General features: G+C 41.2%; 1 protein-coding gene across 1 annotated transcript in view; it reads right to left on the reverse strand.

The window, feature by feature from the left end:
* Positions 1 to 19,461, reverse strand: part of LOC137423074 (myomesin-1) — a 126,461-nt gene that overhangs the window by 52,618 nt on the left and 54,382 nt on the right. The window contains exons 5-14 of the mRNA XM_068109864.2: positions 18,112 to 18,269; positions 17,756 to 17,848; positions 17,528 to 17,616; positions 17,205 to 17,252; positions 16,937 to 17,098; positions 14,496 to 14,657; positions 13,711 to 13,852; positions 10,154 to 10,353; positions 9,901 to 9,945; positions 9,667 to 9,791 (exon numbers count right to left, since the gene is read on the reverse strand). Coding sequence (XP_067965965.2) covers positions 9,667 to 9,791; positions 9,901 to 9,945; positions 10,154 to 10,353; positions 13,711 to 13,852; positions 14,496 to 14,657; positions 16,937 to 17,098; positions 17,205 to 17,252; positions 17,528 to 17,616; positions 17,756 to 17,848; positions 18,112 to 18,269 — 1,224 coding nt within the window. The remainder of the gene's footprint in view (positions 1 to 9,666; positions 9,792 to 9,900; positions 9,946 to 10,153; positions 10,354 to 13,710; positions 13,853 to 14,495; positions 14,658 to 16,936; positions 17,099 to 17,204; positions 17,253 to 17,527; positions 17,617 to 17,755; positions 17,849 to 18,111; positions 18,270 to 19,461) is intronic.

A 19,461-nucleotide genomic window follows, 5' to 3' on the forward strand; every position in this document is an offset into this window, starting at 1 on the left:
ATTGTTTGAATTATGATTGGTTTAAACCATGACAAAACGGCAACTCGGGTACAGTCATTTATCTATATATATCGACACATCTGGGCAGTGTCTGTGTTGTCACTTAACGACTCCCTCAAAGTTTTGTTTCCGTGGTTGTGAAGTGCTTTTAAAAACGTTGTGGTGGTTTTGAATCACGTGGTGGTGAGGTATTTTGAATTATGTGGTGGTGAGGTGTTTTTAAATGATGTGGTGGTGAGGTGTTTTAATATCACATGGTGGTGAGGTGTTTTTAAATCACATGGTGGTGAGGTGTTTTGAATTACGTGGTGGTGAGGTATTTATAATTACGTGGTGGTGAGGTGTTTTTAATTAGGTGGTGGTGAGGTGTTTTGAATTAGTTGATGATGAGGTGTTTTGAATTATGCGTGGTGAGGTGTTTTGAATTACTTGGTGGTGAGGTGTTTTTAAATGACGTGGTGGTAAGGTGTTTTGAATTACATGGTGGTGAGGTGTAATCGTCCCAAACTTCCAGTCTGCACCTACCCCTCCCCTATGTGTGTGCTGAAGGGTTCTTTCTTGAAAAAAAAACATTCAACCTAAATCTTCAACCTAAATTGCCTATAAAAATGTAATATCACAAACACAACAAATACATTTGTGCAAAGTAATTGTTTGTATTATGATTTGTGTAAATCATGACAACACAGCAACTCAGGTACAGTCATTAGCCTCAGCTAAAATAAGCCCGTTCCTCAGATCGACCGCGAGCCGAGCCAAGCTAGTATAGATATATATATATATATATATATATATATATATATATATATATATATATATATATATATATATATCTGTGCAGTGTCTGTCCTGTGTTGTCACTGAACTACTTTCTCAAGCTTTTGTGAAATCGTACCAAACTTCTGGTATGCACCTACCCGTCGGTATGTCATAAGCGTATTTGTTTTGAAAAAATTTCCAATTTTTTTTGGGGGGGAATTTTTTTTTTTCAACTCTAATTGTTTATAAAATGTAATATCACGTATATTACAAATACATTTGTGTATTATGATTGTTTGAATTATGATTGGTGTAAACCATGACAAAACAGCAACTCAGGTACAGTCATTTATCTATAAATCTACATATCTGGGCAGTGTCTGTTGTCACTGAACTACTCCCTGAAACTTCTGTTTCCGTGGTTGTGAAGTGTTTTTAATAACGTGGTGGTGGTTTTGAATCACGTGGTGGTGAGGTATTTTGAATTATGTGGTGGTGAGGTGTTTTTAAATGACGTGGTGGTGAGGTGTATTTAAATCACGTGGTGGTGAGGTGTTTTGAATTACTTGGTGATGAGGTGTTTTTAATTATGTGGTGGTGAGGTGTTTTGAATTAGTTGGTGATGAGGTGTTTTAAATTATGTGGTGGTGAGGTGTTTTGAATTACGTGGTGGTGAGGTGTTTTGAATTACGTGGTGGTGAGGTGTTTGGATTTACATGGGGGTGAGGTGTTTTAAATTACGTGGAGGTGAGGCGTTTTGAATTACGTGGCAGTGAGGTGTTTTGAATTACGTGGTGGTGAGGTGTTTTGATTTACATGGGGGTGAGGTGTTTTAAATTACATGGAGGTGAGGCGTTTTGAATTACGTGGTAGTGAGGTGTTTTGAATTAAGTGGTGGTGAGGCATAATAGTCCCAAACTTCCAGTCTGCACCTACCTCTCCTGTATGTATGTGCTGAGGGGTTCTTTTTTGAATTAAATATATATTTTCAACCTAAATCTTCAACCTCAATTGCCTATAAAAATGTAATATCACAAACACTACAAATAAATTTGTGCAAAATAATTGTTTGTATTATGATTGCTGAAAATCATGACAACACAGCGACTCAGGTACAGTCATTATCCTCAACTAAAATAAGCCCATTCCTCAGTAACAACGCTTGGTGAGGCTCGCTGCGCTCGTCTCACCAAGCTAGTGTATATATTATACAGTGCCTATATATACAGTCACGTGAAAAAGTAAGTACACCCCATGTAAAGTTTTGACTTTTTCAACATATTTCAACATACAGCTATTTGATCTTCATTTCAACAATATTGATAGATAAAGGTGATATAATATAACAAATATCATGAAACATTTACATTTTGTAGTCCATTGTATAATTTAAATAAACATAAATGCAAATTTCACATGTGGAAAAAGTAAGTACACCCCTACATTTATCACTACTTCAAATATCTAAAATTAGAATCAGGTGCACCAGCTCAGGTGCAAATGATTAGAACATCGTTAGAGAGGACCTTGGAGGAACCTGTCTTATTTAAACCTCAGACATTTAGTTTGGTTTCCTCTTTGTTGTTGAAGTGTGCGACGTCACCATGCCTAGATCAAAAGAGCTCTCTGAGGCCTTCAGAAAGAAGGTTATAGATGCCTACGAGTCTGGGAAGGGATTTAAAAAGATCTCCACACAATTTGAAATCAATCATTCGACTGTCCGGAAGAAAATCTACAAGTGGAGAAGATTCGAAACAACTGCCAACTTGTTCAGGCCAGGCCGCCCCAGCAAGTTCAGCCCAAGAGCAGACTGCAAGATGCTGAAAGAAGTCTCTAAGAACCCCAGATTGTCATCACGGGACCTACAGGTAGCTCTTGCCACTGTTGATGTCAAAGTGCACGAGTCTACCATTAGAAAGAGGCTGCACAAATTTGATCTACATGGGAGGTGTGCCAGGAGGAAACCTTTGCTGTCCAGAAAGAACATCAGGGCAAGACTAAAGTTTGCCAATGAACACCGAGGCAAAGACCAGCACTTCTGGAACAATGTGCTCTGGACAGATGAGTCAAACGTAGAGCTATTTGGCCACAGTACCAGAAGACATGTTTGGCGAAAACCAAAGACAGCATTTGACCACAAGTACCTGATACCAAGTGTAAAGCATGGTGGTGGAAATATTATGGTTTGGGGCAGCTCTGCTGCATCAAGGCCTGGGCAGCTCACCATCATATAATCCACTATGAATTCTTTGTTGTACCAGAGGGTGCTTGAGGATAATGTGAGGGCATCTGTCGGAAAGTTGAAGCTCAACTGAAGGTGGACCTTGCAACATGACAATGACCCTAAACTTACTAAAAAAGAAAGAAATGGAGGGTTCTGGAATGGCCAAGTCAAAGCCCGGATGTAAATCCCATCGAGATGTTGTGGGGGGATTTTAAACGAGCTGTGCATGCAAGAAACCCCTCAAACATCGCACAGCTGAAAGAATTCTGCATGGAGGAGTGGGCAAATATTTCTCCCAGTCGATGTCAGAGACTGGGAGACAGTTATAAGAAACGCCGACTTGAGGTTGTTTCTGCCAAAGGGGGCAATACCACCTATTAGAGCCAAGGGTGTACTTACTTTTTCCACATGCAAAATTTGCATTTATGTTTATTTAAATTATACAATGGACTACAAAATGTAAATGTTTCATGATATTTGTTGTATTATATCACCTTTATCTATCAATATTGTTGAAATGAAGATCAAATAGCTGTATGTTGAAATATGTTGAAAAAGTCAAAACTTTACATGGGGTGTACTTACTTTTTCACGTGACTGTATATATACAGTGCATTCAGAAGGTATTCACACCCCTTCACTTTTTTCACATTTTGTTATGTTGCAGCCTTATGCTGAAATCGTTTAAATTCATTTTTTCCCTCATCAATCTACACTCAATACCCCATAATGACAAAGAGAAAACAGGATTTTAGAAAGTTTTGCAAATTTTTTAAAAAGAAAAAGCTGAAATATCACATTGACATAAGTATTCATACCCTTTGCTATGACATTTGAAGTTTAGCTCAGCTACCGCCCATTTTTATTGATCATCTTTGAGATATTTCTACACATTGACTGGAGTCCACCTGTGGTAAATTCAATTGATTGGACATGATTTGGAAAGGCACACACCTGTCTATATAAGGTCTCACAGCTGACAATGCATATCAGAACAAAAATCAAGCCATGAGGTCGAAGGAACTGCCTGCAGAGCTCAGAGACAGGATTGGGTCGAGGCACAGATCTGGGGAAGCCTACAAAAAATTTCTGCTGCATTGAACGTTCCCAAGAGCACAGTGGCCTCCATAATTCTTCAATGGAAGAAGTTTGGAACAACCAGGACCCTTCCTAGAACTGGCCGCCTGGCCAAACTGAGCAATCGGGGGAGAAGGGCCTTGGTAAGAGAGGTGACCAAGAACCCGATAGTCCCTCCAGCTGAGCTCCAGAGATCCTGTGTGGAGATGGGAGAAACTTCCAGAAGGACAACCATCACTGCAACAATCCACCGATCTCGGCTTTATGGCAGAGTGGCCAGACGGAAGCCTCTCCTCAGTGAAAGACACATGAAAGCCTGCTTGGAGTTTTCAAAAAAGCACCTAAAGGACTCTCAGAGTGTGAGAAACAAGATTCTGTGGTCTGATGAAACCAAGATTGAACTGTTTGGCCTCAATTCTAAGTGTCATGTCTGGAGGAAACCAGGCACCGTTCATCACCTGCCCAATACCATCCCAACGGTGAAGCATAGTGGTGGCAGCATCATGCGGTGGGGGTGTTTTCCAGCAGCAGGGACTGGGGGACTGGTCAGGGTTGAGGGAACAATGAACAGAGCAAAGTACAGAGATATCCTTAATGAAAACCTGAAACAGAGCGCTCAGGACCTCAGACTGGGCCGAAGGTTCACCTTCAAACAAGACAATGACCCTAAGCACACAGCCAAGTCAACACAGGAGTGGCTTCGGGACAACTTTGTGAAGGTCCTTGAGTGGCCCAGCCAGAGCCCTGACTTGAACGCAATCGAACATCTCTGGAGAGACCTGAAAATGCCTGTCCACCGACAGTCCCCATCCAACCTGACAGAGCTTGAGAGGATCTGCAGAGAATGGCAGAAAATCCACAAATCCAGGTGTGCAAAGCTTGTCGCGTCATACCCAAGAAGTCTTCGAGGCTGTAATCGCTTCCAAAGGTGCTTCAACTAAGTACTGAGTTAAGGGTGTGAATACTTATGTCAATGTGATATTTCAGTTTTTTATTTTTAATAAATTTGCAAAACGTTCTAAAATCCTGTTTTCTCTTTGTCATTATGGGGTATTGAGTGTAGATTGATGAGGGAAAAATGAATTTGAACGATTTCAGCATAAGGCTGCAACATAACAAAATGTGAAAAAAGTGAAGGGGTCTGAATACTTTCTGAATGCACTGTATATATCGTCACCTTCTTGCCATTCTTGCTCAAGTCGAATTTGATCGGAAATGACATTTTGTTATCCGGTGATTGGTTATTGTGTCTAGTTACTCTCAATTCATAATAGAATGTCTACACAGGTTTTTTCGCCGAAAAAAAGATGTTTGTTCAACTCCGTGCCATTTCTGCTTATTTCTGCTTGCAGAAGCATATAAGCATTTCTGCTTATTTCTGCTTACAGAAGCATATAAGCATTTCTGCTTATAGAAGCATTTCTGCTTACAGAAGCATATAAGCATTTCTGCTTATAGAAGCAGAAATGCATTTCTGCAGTATACCATGGTTCGTGCCATTTCCACTCATCGTATATCACCGAAATAATGACTCCTCCCATTAAATTCAATGAACCCTAACCCATCTCTATAACCCTAGTTAGAGATGACCTAAAAAAACTAGTGTATAAATGAAAACAAAGTCAATGTATCGTAAAAATTAATTTCTTGATTATTCGTTCCAAAGGGTCGTCAGCATTTAGGTAGAACCGTGAGAAATATTGTCTCTAGCACTTCTCTGTGCCATAATTGCCCAAGCCAAAATTGCTCACGATGATTTATAATCTCTGTTATTTATCAATTTAGCTTAGTCACATGTTTCTCTACAATTGCATGCAATGATAATCTAGGTTTTCTTCACTTAACAGAATTTAAATTCAGCACTGATCCTGATGGCTGAAAAAAAAACGTTTTTTGTGATTATGTCGTAAACGCTTTTTTCGACTTGAGCAAGAATGGCACGAAGGTGACGATATATATATATACAGGGTGACCCAAAAAAACCTCCCACATTTCGAAAGGCTGTAGCACTGGCAGTAGTGAGGCGGGAGGGGCGGGGCTAGGGTCTGTTGGTAGCCCAACCCCAACCGTCCTCAGTCGCCAACACGGCGTGGTCGGGAGCACACCGTGCGTTCGCTGTCGAAGCGTTCTTCACAAGCAACCGTTCCGTGATCACCGTGCAGAGGGCCTTTCGTAGACGTTTCAGAATTCCACGGAACCAAAACGTTCCAGTTCGGAAAACTATCTTGCAGTGGGTTGAGAATTTCAGGGCAACAGGCTCAGGTTTAAAAAGAAAATCACCTGGTCGACCTAGGAGCGCTCGTATGCCTGAGAATATTGAAGCATTGAGGCGATCTGTTGTGCAGTCTCCGAGACGTTCTGCGCGGAAGCATGCTTTAGCTGTAGGGATATCCCGGGAAACTGCAAGGAGAATCTTACACAAAGACCTCCACTTCCATCCACACAAAATGACGGTTGTGCAAGAACTCAATGCGAGAGACTGGATAAGCCGCAGGGAGTTATGCGAGAACATTCTGCAATGTGTTCCGGAAGATGCTGTTCTCTTGTGTAGTGACGAAGCTCATTTTCATTTGAGTGGCTCTGTAAACAAACAACATTTTCGCCATTGCTCTGAAGACAACCCTCGCATGCTCCACGAAAGACCGTTGCACTCCGATCGAGCGACTGTGCGGTGCGCTGTTGCCGATGTTGGCATCGTGGGTCCTTATTTCTTTGAAGAGGGTGGTGTAACTGTTACCGTAACTTCTGACCGTTACATTGATATGATCGAAAACTTTCTAAGGCCACAACTCGAACACCTTGAGCTTGAAGAACTCGATGTGTGGTTTCAGCAAGATGGAGCTACGGCACACACAGCTCGAAGATCATTGCAAGTGCTGAGGGAAATGTTTCCGGATCGGGTGATCTCGTTGCGTGGCGATGTTGGGTGGGTGTTGGGTGTTGGGTGTTGGGTATATAGAAATTTGCATAAATCAACTAAGAACAGCTACACAAGGAAAGCCCTTTACTGAGCAAACCCTACTTGGCTCCCTCTATAGCTGCAGACAGAGTAGCACATGCATGAGAATCCCAATGCTGCACATCCCATCAGCTGCCGGACCGGTTTTGTCACTTGTTGGTGTGCCATCAGTGACAGCATAGACAGGAACAGGTACCATCAAGGTCTGAGGGCATCTAAGGGGGGGGGGGGTCAAAGTTGGTCCAGATTTGACCCCCAAAAGATGTTTTTGCTGTCTTCACTGAAACTACAGACACTATTCCCATGAAACTTGACCACAACCTTCATCACCCACGATGTTAAAACTGATAATCATATTTTCACCAAATTTCATATCATATTAAGTAGGTCAATTTAAAGGTCAAAGGTGATTATGATTCCGGTATCACTACTTTTGACTTCTCAAAGAATATTCAACGACTTAGACGTAACTTGGTATGAATCATGTCTGCATGGTGCTTTCACAAGCTTGTTCACACCATCGGCTAATTTACTTACTTTGTGGGTCATCCACACTTACCAGTGGTTCCCTGGTTCTACCAGGTGAGCTCAGTGGCATTGCCCCTATTTTTTAGTCTTTCGATGACTCGGCCAGGCCTTGAATCGCAGACATCTCAGACTCGGAGTGGGCACTCTACCCATTACATCACCGGGTCTGATATTGCATTGTATACAAAAAATATCTTTGTGTTTCAATCCATATATTGACACGTGCACACATATCGAGCGCACAAGTGCATCGAGAGCACATGCCCGAAACATGCTCTACAGGCCATTGTATTCCTCTTTATAACCACTGTGCATAAGAAGAGTTATCTTACATTACATCACTGACAACATCCTCCCCGTAATTGCAACACATTAATTATAGTTTCCAGCCATTCATTTGATTATTGTTGCTTGTCCGCACAACATGGGTGCATATTAGCATCAGTTCTTGCATTCTTCCCCACATCCTTATTTCTCCAAGTCTCCCTATATTTTGTCCCTCTCCCCTGCAGTTGATGTGTTTTCGCTTTTCCCCTCTCTTTCTACTGTTCCTTTTGTTTTGTTAAATCCTGATCCATTCTGGTCTACCTCCTCCACAGACCTCGACATTGTATACAAAAAAGATGTCAAACATCTGCGTTGCTGACAGTCCTAATTATTGCTATCTTGTACATTTCTCCCTTGATGAAAATGTAACATGTGCCAATAATTAAATAATTATTTTCCCAAAGCTGGATTTGTGTTTGATCGTTTCAATAGCAGTTGTGATATTTCATGAGAGCCCCATATCCCTGCAGCCTGTAATGTGAAATGCAATCATTGGGATCATTTTAATTTTGGAATATACAGAAAGGACTTGCATAAAAACCATAGTTTTCAAGCTTGCAAAGATAGCTAATTTAGTAACACATATGAGAATTTAGCTTATCTTCTATCTATCTATCTTCTATCTATGTATATAAAAGAAAGTTTTAGTTTGTTTGTTTGTTTGTCTGCGCAAGCTAATCTCCTCAACGGTGAAAGATAGGAGGAAACCTACAATACAAAAAAATGTAGGGACAGGCCCCGGGAAGGTTTTAGGCTAGGTGGTGAGACCGGTCGAGGCCCACCTCGGCCAGGCCGGGCCCATTTCGCAATTAAAGGCTGAGCTGAATTATAGTAGTCAATCTTCTACGGCCGCGAGTAAAAGCTGAATTATAGTAGTATATTCATTCAAGAAGAACTAAAAATGTCGGGACGGGCCCCGCCCGGGAAGGTTATAGGCTAGGTGGCGAGGCCGGTCGAGGCTGCATCGGCCAGGCTGGGCCCATTTTGCAATTAAAAGCTGAGCTGAATTATAGTAGTCAATCTTCTCCGGCCACGAGTAAAAGCTTAATTATAGTCGTAAATTCATTCAAAAAGAACCCGGGCAATGCCGGGTGCTTTCAGCTAGTGGCCTAAAAGAGAAGGGTAGGGGGAGAGAAAGGACCAATATGGAATTTACAGGGAGGATGTGTCAAAAGTTCTGCCATAGTTGTGTATGTTTGAAATAGATGGCTACAAATGGAAGATCGTTCCGACAAGGATAAAATTATTTTTCCGTTTAAATATTGCAATAAAACTCTGCAACTGTCACAATATAACGATTCCACATACATATGAATAACCGACACATGCCTGCAAGTATATGATGCAAGATTGAGGAGCATGAAAGGTTTCCCTAGATTTGTACACAGAATTTGTGGAATATAGCCTGGTGTTGTCTTAGCGGTTAGGGTGCAGGCTTGGGATCCTAGGATCCTGGGTTCGAATCCTGGTCGATCGCTGAATTAACGCCAGGGGGGTTGACTCAGCCTGTCATCCTTCCGAGGTTGGCAAATTGAGTACCAGCTTGCTGGGATGTATGATCCCGGTGTGTACCCCGATTTAGAATAGGTACACCGTATCCTTGCGCATTGTAAGAGGTTACGAAGGGTTGGCGTCAGGAAAGGCATCCGGCCATAAAAACATTGCCTCACACTCATACGCCAGCTAGGCTAACCCCCACTCTAGTGGAGAAAAATAGCCTTAAAGCGATCATTCATTCATTCATTCAATTTGTGGAATATCCTAAACTTTCCAAACCAGGTTTGACTCTTACTTTCTCGATGTAGTACGTGAGACCTTCACACCAACCCTGTTTCGGGGGTTTCCAGCCAAGGACAATGTAATCCTTTGATGCCTCAATCACCGACACATCAACAGGGGGCTTGAGAATTGCTGTCCCTGAACAAAAAAGTTACTTGTAAAAATCTGTCCTCAATCAACAGGATCTCACACTTGCTGCCATCTTCAATTGCTAATCAAGTAAACTATCAAACTATTGGATACTTGCCATCAATTTGTTCCTCAGAAGCCAATATTTTTTCAATCCAAGAGACTGTTTCAAAAACAAAAGAGATTGTTTTTCAGCACCACAAGACAAAAAAGAAACAACAAAAAAATCTAATAATATATAGTTACATGGATTGATAGACAGAGGCAACGAGACGCAACGACTAAATGGTGACAGTGGCGAATGTAGTCTACAAGTTTGGTTCCGAGTGAAACCGGTGTGAGCAAGTGCAATACTTGCTGTGGATCCGCACGTTTGTTGTGTGCTTGCTCAGTGGGATCAAGGGTTGTGATTGGCTCAGAGACCCTTGATGGACGGCTTAGGCCTCGCTGGTTCAAGGCTCGCACACGAAATTCATACCTTCGGCCCTCGGAGAGGCCAGTGACGGGGAAACGGGCCAGCTTGGTTGGAGTGGTATTACAGCGCTGCCACTCATTGTGGCCTTGCTCTCTCCTACAGTGTATTGAAACAGAAAAAAAATTTTTATCTGTGAAAAACTGCAGGAAGACAGGAAAAAAGAAACATTACTTGAGCAATAAATGCTGTGTTCCTGTATTGTGCAATTACTTTGAATTACTTTGAATAAATATTTTAAACAACCCAACAATAAAATTAATGGTAGATGTGTTCCTTCAATCAATATTTGACTCTACCTCGTGACTCATCCCCCCATCTAAAAAAAGATTTAAAAGCCTAATCACTTGAAAACTCTCCACCATAAAAAACCCTGAATGTGTAGAATTGAAAATGTAATTACCTCCACCACCAAAGGTGGATGGAGGTTATGTTATCACCCCATGTCTGTTTGTCTGTCTGTTTGACTGTGAACAAAATATGTCAAAAGGTTATGGAGGGATTCAGACGAAATTTGGCAGAGATGTAGTGTATGTGACAAGGAGGAAATGATTAGATTTTGGTGAAGATGGATTCGGATCCGGCTACTAGAATTTTTAAGTGATTCTTCACCATTGGGAGATAGGGCCCAAAACGATACATAGCAGGATATCTCAAAACGTTGTGGACGGATTTGGACGAAACGTGGTGGACCGGTTGGGTGTCTGACAAGGACAAACAGATTCGATTTTGGTGAAGATCTGAATATGGATTCGGATATGAGAATTATTTAATTTTTAAGTGATTCTTCACCATTGGGAAACAGGGCCAAAAACGATACATAGCAGGATATCTCATAATGTTATGGATGGATTTGGACGAAACTTGGTAGACAGATTGTGTGTTTAACAAGGAAGAATCGATTCAATTTTGGTGAAGATCCGGATCCAGATCGAGCTAGTATAATTTTTTAAGTGATTCTTCACCTTTGAGTAATATGGCCAAACTGGCGGAGGTATGCTCTCTACTGAGTGCCGTTCTAGTTGTTGAAGTATTGTTCCAGCATTCATTCCAATGCTTTTTTGGTACGAGGGATGTGCAGAACACCTGATTAAAAGTTTCCTCGTAACATAGTTGCCTCATGCAATGATTATCTGGTATGTGCATCCCCTTTACCTTTAGGTTTGTTAGAGGTGACGTGAAGTATTCTGAGAGCAAATAATTTTTTTCCCCAAGTGATCGGCATGTGTACCATCCAAAAACACACCGATTACATTATTTAATAATCCATTACAATGCCACATCTGTCATAAAATGAGAGTAATTAAATAATTGGACACCTTCGAGCGGGCTCTTCCATTAGTTATGTTGCAAGGCTCTTTAATGTGAGGAGAGGAACTGTTCATGACCTTAGAAGATGTTATCAAGCCACTGGCTCGATAAGACACACGCTAAGAAGTGGAGATCCCAGGATAACACATCCCACACAGGACCAATAAATTTGCATGACCCATCCATGCAATCACTTTCAAAATTCCCAGAGTACTGTAACACTCCCTAGACCTTCCAGATAAGTATCAACAGCGTCTTCAGGCATCTCGGTGATGCAGGGATCCGTGCTCGTCATCCTGTTCAGCGTCCAAGACTTGAAACACAATACATCCAAGCATGTTTGCAGTGGTAAAATCAGTGGGTCCGATAGACATGGAGGAAAAGTGCTTTGTTCAGTGACCAATCTAAGTTTCTCCATGAAAGGCATGATGGCTCATGCGCACAGGTCTACAGGAGATGCAATGAGTGATACACCCCATTCAGTGTCCAGGAAGTCATAAGTTTTGGACGTGGAAGTGTCATGATGTGGGGTGGTGTTGCTGAAATCTTCCAGACCAATTTGATCCATATTCATGTTAATCTGATGGTAAATCGATACATGGATGAGATATTACAATACCATGTGGTGTCTACCCTTCAACATGGTCCAGGAATCATCTCTATACACCACGATGTACCTGCTCAGAGGGCCATTCGAACAAGGAATCTTCGTATCAATGCCAATATTAATGTCATGACAACCGAGCCTGCCATCCCACCAGATTTAAATCCAATTTAACATTTCTGGGATATAATTGATCATCATGTTCCAACTTTGCCAAGACAGCCACAGATCCTCAATGAGCTGGAATAACATCTGATTCGGGAATGGAATGCCACCATTCCCCAGGCTCAGAATTGATTGCTCATATGATCAATATGATACCAGTGCAATGCAGTAATTGTTGCCGCAGGTGGACATAACCGGTATTAAGATTGTTACTTCCACATTGGGAGCATACACAGTGCAAAGGAAGCACAAAGGAAACTGGTCCGCATATAAAGTGATAAGATTTTTTTATTGCAAGGGTCCTGCTCCTCCCCCCAAGCCCTCTCCCTCCAACAGATCCCCCGATGCCCCTATTCTCTGCGGTTGTACTTGTGTGCTTCCCTCTCTCTCCCTATCTTGTCTCCCACTCCCTTTATTGTATGTTTTGTGTGTCGATTTTTTTTTTTGTGTTGATGTTTGCTCTTGCACGAGCCTCGATCTTGTATACAAAAAAAAATGGTATCACGATCCATAAACTCCTTTACTGCAAGAAGCAGAAATGTTTGTTTTCCATTTATATCACTTTAAAATCTTGTAGACGTCGCCATTCTGATCGTCATTGGTTAATCGTGACATCAATGATGAGACTACGTCATTCCACACGATTATGAGCTATTTTACAACGTTTATTCACTGGCATGCCCATATGACCGTTTACGCCATCGGACCATCTTAACTTTGGTCTGCCTCTACTTCTACATGCTTCCATTTTACCCAGTATCAATTTTTCCCAGGTTTTTCATCTTCTTGTCTTATCGATTAGATAAGATGTACAGAGAGTTGGTGCGGCCAAAACTTTTTCTTGGCATGGGTTATGTTGGGTGGTTTGCCATTGCCTTCTGAGCAGTCAGTAAAGGCAGGAATTTGTAATTTATTCATGGCACTGATGATAGGTCGCTGACTTCATGAAGGACACCGAGGCATCTTTAAGGTTTATCAACCAATGCTATCAGATGGAACTCTCATTTTAAAATCCATCCAAAGGCCGGGGCACAAACATTGATGTCTCACCTTGCACGGGAAACACCAGGACGACAGTTCATATCTGGGGTGGGATTTGAACTCATTCATTTATAGCTAGGGTGGGAGTCTTATGATATGGAGGATATGTTGCGATCAATAAAATTTCTTTCAAAAATGACAAATATAAAGTGAATTTTTCCAAGACCGTGCCACAACACATTGCCCACAAAGGTGGGCCAAGAAGGGTACTCCCCCTCCTGGAGGGTGGCGGTGCCCTCTAGCTGTTCCAACTAAGCTTCTAATTATCTGACACTACGAGACAGCAAAGCGGTAACGATATAACAAGGTGAAAAAAAACTGCAGACTTTAGCCACCTCTCTACGTAGTATCCGGTGATGGTGCTTCCACCATCATCACTCGGATGCTTCCAGCAGATGACAGCATAGTCTCTGTTTATATCTTGGCAGGTGGCTTCCAGTGGTGCACCTGGTGCTCCAGCAACAAAGGCCTCTGCATCTGCAAAGTCACAATTTGGCAAATAAAGCACATCAGGCACAACTTACACACAATAAAGATCCACCCTCCCTGATGCAGGAGCCTGGTGTTGGCTTAGCGGTTAGGGTGCCGGCTTGGGATCCTAGGATCCTGGGTTTGAATCCCGGTCGATCGCTGAAATAACGCCAGGGGGGGTTGAATCAGCCTGGTATCCCTCCGAGGTCGGCAAATTGAGTACCAGTTCACTGGTAATTCCCTGTGTATTGCAAGAGGCGACCAACAGGGTTGGCAGCAGGAAGGGCATCCGGCTGTAAAATATTGCTTCAAAAAGGGGACCACGGTACCCAAAAAAGGCCAACCACTGCTCTGCAGGAGAAAATGGCCTCTAAAGGCGGTTCTCCCTGATGCAGGCTCTGTGGAAGCTGCTAACAAATGCCACCTTGCAATGGTACAAGTTTTTAAAGCTTTACGAGCATCAGATGATTCATCAATTGTCCCTTCCATCTATTTGGCATTCCAATGCCACTGCCATTAGTATGCTCCTCTGTCATCCACCTCTGAGCTCTTCCATCAGCCTAGATTTAGTGTTTAAATGACACTAATGGTACAAAGAGATGTGAAGGGAAGCAAAGGATATTTGCAGTGTCGAGATTGCATACAATACCTTGGACAAAGACGTATGCACTGTACTCTTGACTGCTTTTTCCAGCCGTCACCTTCAGTGAATACAGGCCTTCATCCTCCTTATTGAGGTGATGTAAGTCTATTGAGGCTCGTTCTCCATCCCATTTGCTCGTGAACCACTGAGAATCCTCCAGCAACATGCCTGCCAACACAGATGTAGCACTCATGATAGGCCAATTAATTATAACCAGTTGCGCTTGATTCGTTCCACTTCAAACTTTCTGGTTATCTTAGTTTGAGAAAATTAATATCAAATGTTATTGTTAACTTCATGCTAGCTCCGTCAATCATTTGACACCACAACATATTCTTGCATTGTTGTGAAACACAGGTCAGTGTCGTGTGTACAGTGGTAATTGTAAAGTGTTGTGATGACTTGTTTTGACGTTACAATCCAATTTAAGTCAATGGTATTTAAATTGAGCTGGCCCTATTGGGTATTCCCATCTGAGCACATAACTCGTGTGTGTTTGAAGTGTCCAGTCCCTAGTATTAGCCCAGTAATTCACCGAATGGTCCAATGAGGTCTCACAATGTCTTTACGCATGAGTGACGTACAAGCTTCTCCGTGAGCCTTATATCACTGCAGAAAAAGGACAGCAATAAGCTTCCATGGCCTTCCAGAAATTACTGGTAAATTCAAGCCTGTGAGCCTAGAAGTACAAAAGAAACTCAAGGGATAACGATGAATTGTTGATTCAAAGGCCATGAGGCCATGAGGCCATGAGGAGGTACTTTCCATGGAACTTTAACGGTAATATTTATTGATTAATTTAATGCGTACGCGTATCAAATGGGATTATTAATTCCATGTTGTTCGCCTCAATACTATTAGAGCACGATCAAGCCAACAAATAAGTCAGTGTTCCTGTAGATTAGGGCATGGATTTGGAATTTTTCCAGTGTACTGAACACGTTGGTCTTCTGTTTTTGAAACATCCTGTCTGTAAAGCACCAGGTTGACAATTCATAGCCCGATACTATTCTGCTTGTGATTGAACACAGATTGGAGAATTTAAAAGCAAGTATTCTACCTCCGAGAAATTCTGTCAATCTTAGAAGTCAGAATGCTGCTACATTCCTGATGCTGTTCAGAAGACACCGTTTTCCGATGGTGTATCAAACAATGATAATAATGGTTATACCTCAGGCTTATGCATCCATTATAGGCCTGTGTTGCTCAATTTCCCTTGTGTAAAATTTACAAAGGTTCTATAGTTTCTGATGAAGGCTTTCTGTGCCTGTATTTTCTACAATCTCTCAGATTTTCTTTTTATTATCTCTGCCATCAAAGGTGAATGAAGGTTATGTTTTCACCCCTGTATGTCTGTGTGTTTGTTTGGCTGTGAGCAGGATATCTCAAAAGTTGTTGACGAATTCACACAAAATTTGGTGGACAGGTTTAGCGAATGACAAGGATGAATTGATTCGATTTTTGTAAAGATCTGAATCCGGGTCCAGATAAGAGAATTTTTTTAAATTTTTTAAAAGTGATTCTTCACCATTGAGCGAAAGGGCCAAGAATGATATATAGCATGATATTTCAAAAAGTTATGGACGACTTATGACAAAACTTGGTGGATGATTTGTTTAGGTGACAAGAACAAGCCGATTCGATTTTGATTCTGGTCCAGATCAAGATCGGACCCATCAGTGGGATACAAAACATAAAATGTTCAGCCTGGCAGAGGTATGCACTCTACTGAGTGCTGTTGTAGTTTATGTCTGTATCGACGAGATCATGTGTTTTTACATTTCCCACACCCTGGTGCAACTTGTATGATTATGGAGTTGCTCAATCGCAATTTGTCGTTTGATATTGAAAAAAAGTGTTTTGCCTAATGAATGAAATAAAACCATGCCTAATGTTTAAAATATATATATATATATATTGTATTATAACTTCCAAGGATCCTTGATCCATTGTTATAGGAGGATATATATATATACCAATCATTATGTGACTTCATACTATCAGTGGTGAACTGCCAGTAAGGTGTCCCATACAGCTGCTCCTGCACCTATATAAGCACCGCCTGCCACACGGTAACATTATCTCTGGTATCCACTCACTATATGGAGTCGACCTGGATGCGGTTGGGAGTTACTAATTAGTATCTGTAATTTGGCGCTCCAACCTAATGAGTGAACGTCATGACGTCATCACCACGCATGTCCGCATTGCCTGCCAAGCTCCGGAGGGGCCATCTAGCAGTGCTTCATTATTATATGTTCATATGTTCAGTGCTTCATATATGGATGTTAAATTCAGATACTGTCACAAGTGTATGCAAAACTCACAGTTACCGACCTGGTTTCAGATACTAATATGTATATATATATATATATAAATAATTACAGATACTTATATATATATATGTATGTATATTTATTTGATTACCATGGATGTGTTCATCTCACCATCTCTGAACCACTGAATCTTTGGTTGGTAGTCAGGTACAGGAGGGTGTATCAGAACACTACAACCCAAGTGCAGAGTCTCCCCCTCATGGCCAAATGACACAGGAAACCTCCCAAGGAGGCTGATGTCAAAGTAAGCCTCCGATGGCGTAAGCAACCACCCTGGATGCAGATGAAGTGAACATACAGCACTCATCACATCATACCACCATTTAGATCTTCAAAAATTCAACAAAAAAATGTAAATCTCTGAGAACACTGAACTTACAGTCGTACAAACTTCCAGATGTCAATTCTTGAACTGTGCTCCTAAATTCTGAAAAAGGTGCAAAGGGGTCCAAATAAATAGCTGTTCGTGAAAGTAATGCACCGTTCCAGTATATGACTCCAGGAAAGGTTAACTGGTTAATATTTACAACACCCACCAGCTGTATAAAGGCCGGTCATCCCACTTGATTTGAGATTGCAAGAGTAGGCTCATATTAGTAATAAGAAAAAATTGGTGAATTTATTGGTGAATGTTTGGAAGATATAATGATGGTGGAAAAGGGCCTTGTGCTTTGTGCATCTTTTTGCAGTAGTGGTACACACGTTTAACCACAAGAGTGGCTTCGCATGAGGCTTTCCCTTTGTTATTTACAGCTGAGATGCTGTACTGTGCAGTGTCGCTCAACTCACACCTGCAACGCAAGCACAGGGTTCACACAACTTTTCGCAAGGCACTCTGGGATGTTTTACCATGCGCAAACGATGTAGTTTTACTCGAGGAAATATATCAATTCCCGTGTGGATTGTTGGCAGTTTGTTTTGTTCACGCACCTGCCGATTTGTAGGGAGTGTACTCCGTAGGCACTTGTAATCCGGAACCTTCCTGGCTCTAATTTGGGATTAATCACCATATTGTCCTTGTACCTTTGCAGAGACAAAGTAGATGAGGTTGCACAATAAAAGACTATGGCAATGTGCAAAACCCCATCGCAAACAGGTATGTTTCTTGTTTATCCTTTATGCTGTTGTTTATATCATGGATTGTGATGTAAACACTCGAGATACATGGTGTGTGGTCATGTAGGTATTCAAATGCATCAAATAAAAAACAACTACTGTCGCACGAATGTTGGTTCAATCTGAATGGACACTCATACGTCAGTGAGAATGAGTGACGACACACTTACCACGTGACTTTTGGTTCGGGAAAGCCGAGCACAACACAGGTTAATTTGACACCCATGTGTTCCCAGACAATATGAGAGCGAAGAGGTACACCAATGTTGGGAGCATGGATAAGCCTCGCCTCGATAATTTTTCTTTCATACTCCAGCCTCTCCCGGATCTGTTCCACACAAGGAGCTCACTTAGATAACTCTCGTGCATTCACCTGAAGACAATGCACCGCAATATTGATAGTGTACCGTTTTATTCGGCAGTCACAGTGCAAGTAAAAAAAATATAGCACCCGTGTCCGGAGGAAGCGGTTCAGTTTGGCACTTTTTATTTGAAATAGGCAAAGCCTAGAAATGAACGAAACCCATTATAATTACCCTTTAGAACCCCATAGATCCACTCATACTTTCCCTTTAGAATTACCCATTAGAACCATTTACAATTAACTTTTAGAATTACCATTCAGAATTACCCTTTAGAACCGTTTAGAATTACCATTGAGAATTACCCTTTAGAACCGTTTAGAATTACCCGTTAGAACCCTTTAGAATTACCATTAAGAATTACCCTTTAGAACCCTTTAGAATTACCATTAAGAATTACCCTTTAGAACCCTTTAGAATTACCCGTTAGAACCCTTTAGAATTACCATTAAGAATTACCCTTTAGAACCCTTTAGAATTACCATTAAGAATTAACCTTTAGAACGCTTTAGAACTCATTAGAATTACACTTTAGAACTCATTAGAATTACCCTTTAGAACCCTTTAGAATTACCATTAAGAATTAACCTTTAGAACGCTTTAGAAGTCATTAGAATTACACTTTAGAACTCATTAGAATTACCCTTTAGAACCCCGTTAGAATTGCCCTTTAGAACCATTTTGAATTACCCTTTAGAACTCATTAGAATTACCCTTTAGAACCATTTAGAACTCATTAGAATTACCCTTTAGAACTCATTAGAATTACCCTTTAGAACCATTTCGAACTGATTAGAATTACCTTTTACAACCATTTAGAACTCATTAGAATTACCTATTACAACCATTTAGAACTCATTAGAATTACCTTTTACAACCATTTAGAACTCATTAGAATTACCTATTACAACCATTTAGAACTCAGTAGAATTACCTATTACAACCATTTAGAACTCATTAGAATTACCTATTACAACCATTTAGAACTCAGTAGAATTACCTTTTACAACCATTTAGAACTCATTAGAATTACCTATTACAACCATTTAGAACTCAATAGAATTACCCTTTAGAACCCATTAGAATTACCCGTTAGAACCCTTTACAATTACCCTTTAGAACCCTTTAGAATTACCCGTTAGAACCCTTTAGAATTAC

Source organism: Myxine glutinosa, chromosome 3, assembly GCF_964187855.1.
Source record: "Myxine glutinosa chromosome 3, kmMyxGlut1.1, whole genome shotgun sequence".
NCBI lineage: Eukaryota > Metazoa > Chordata > Myxini > Myxiniformes > Myxinidae > Myxine > Myxine glutinosa.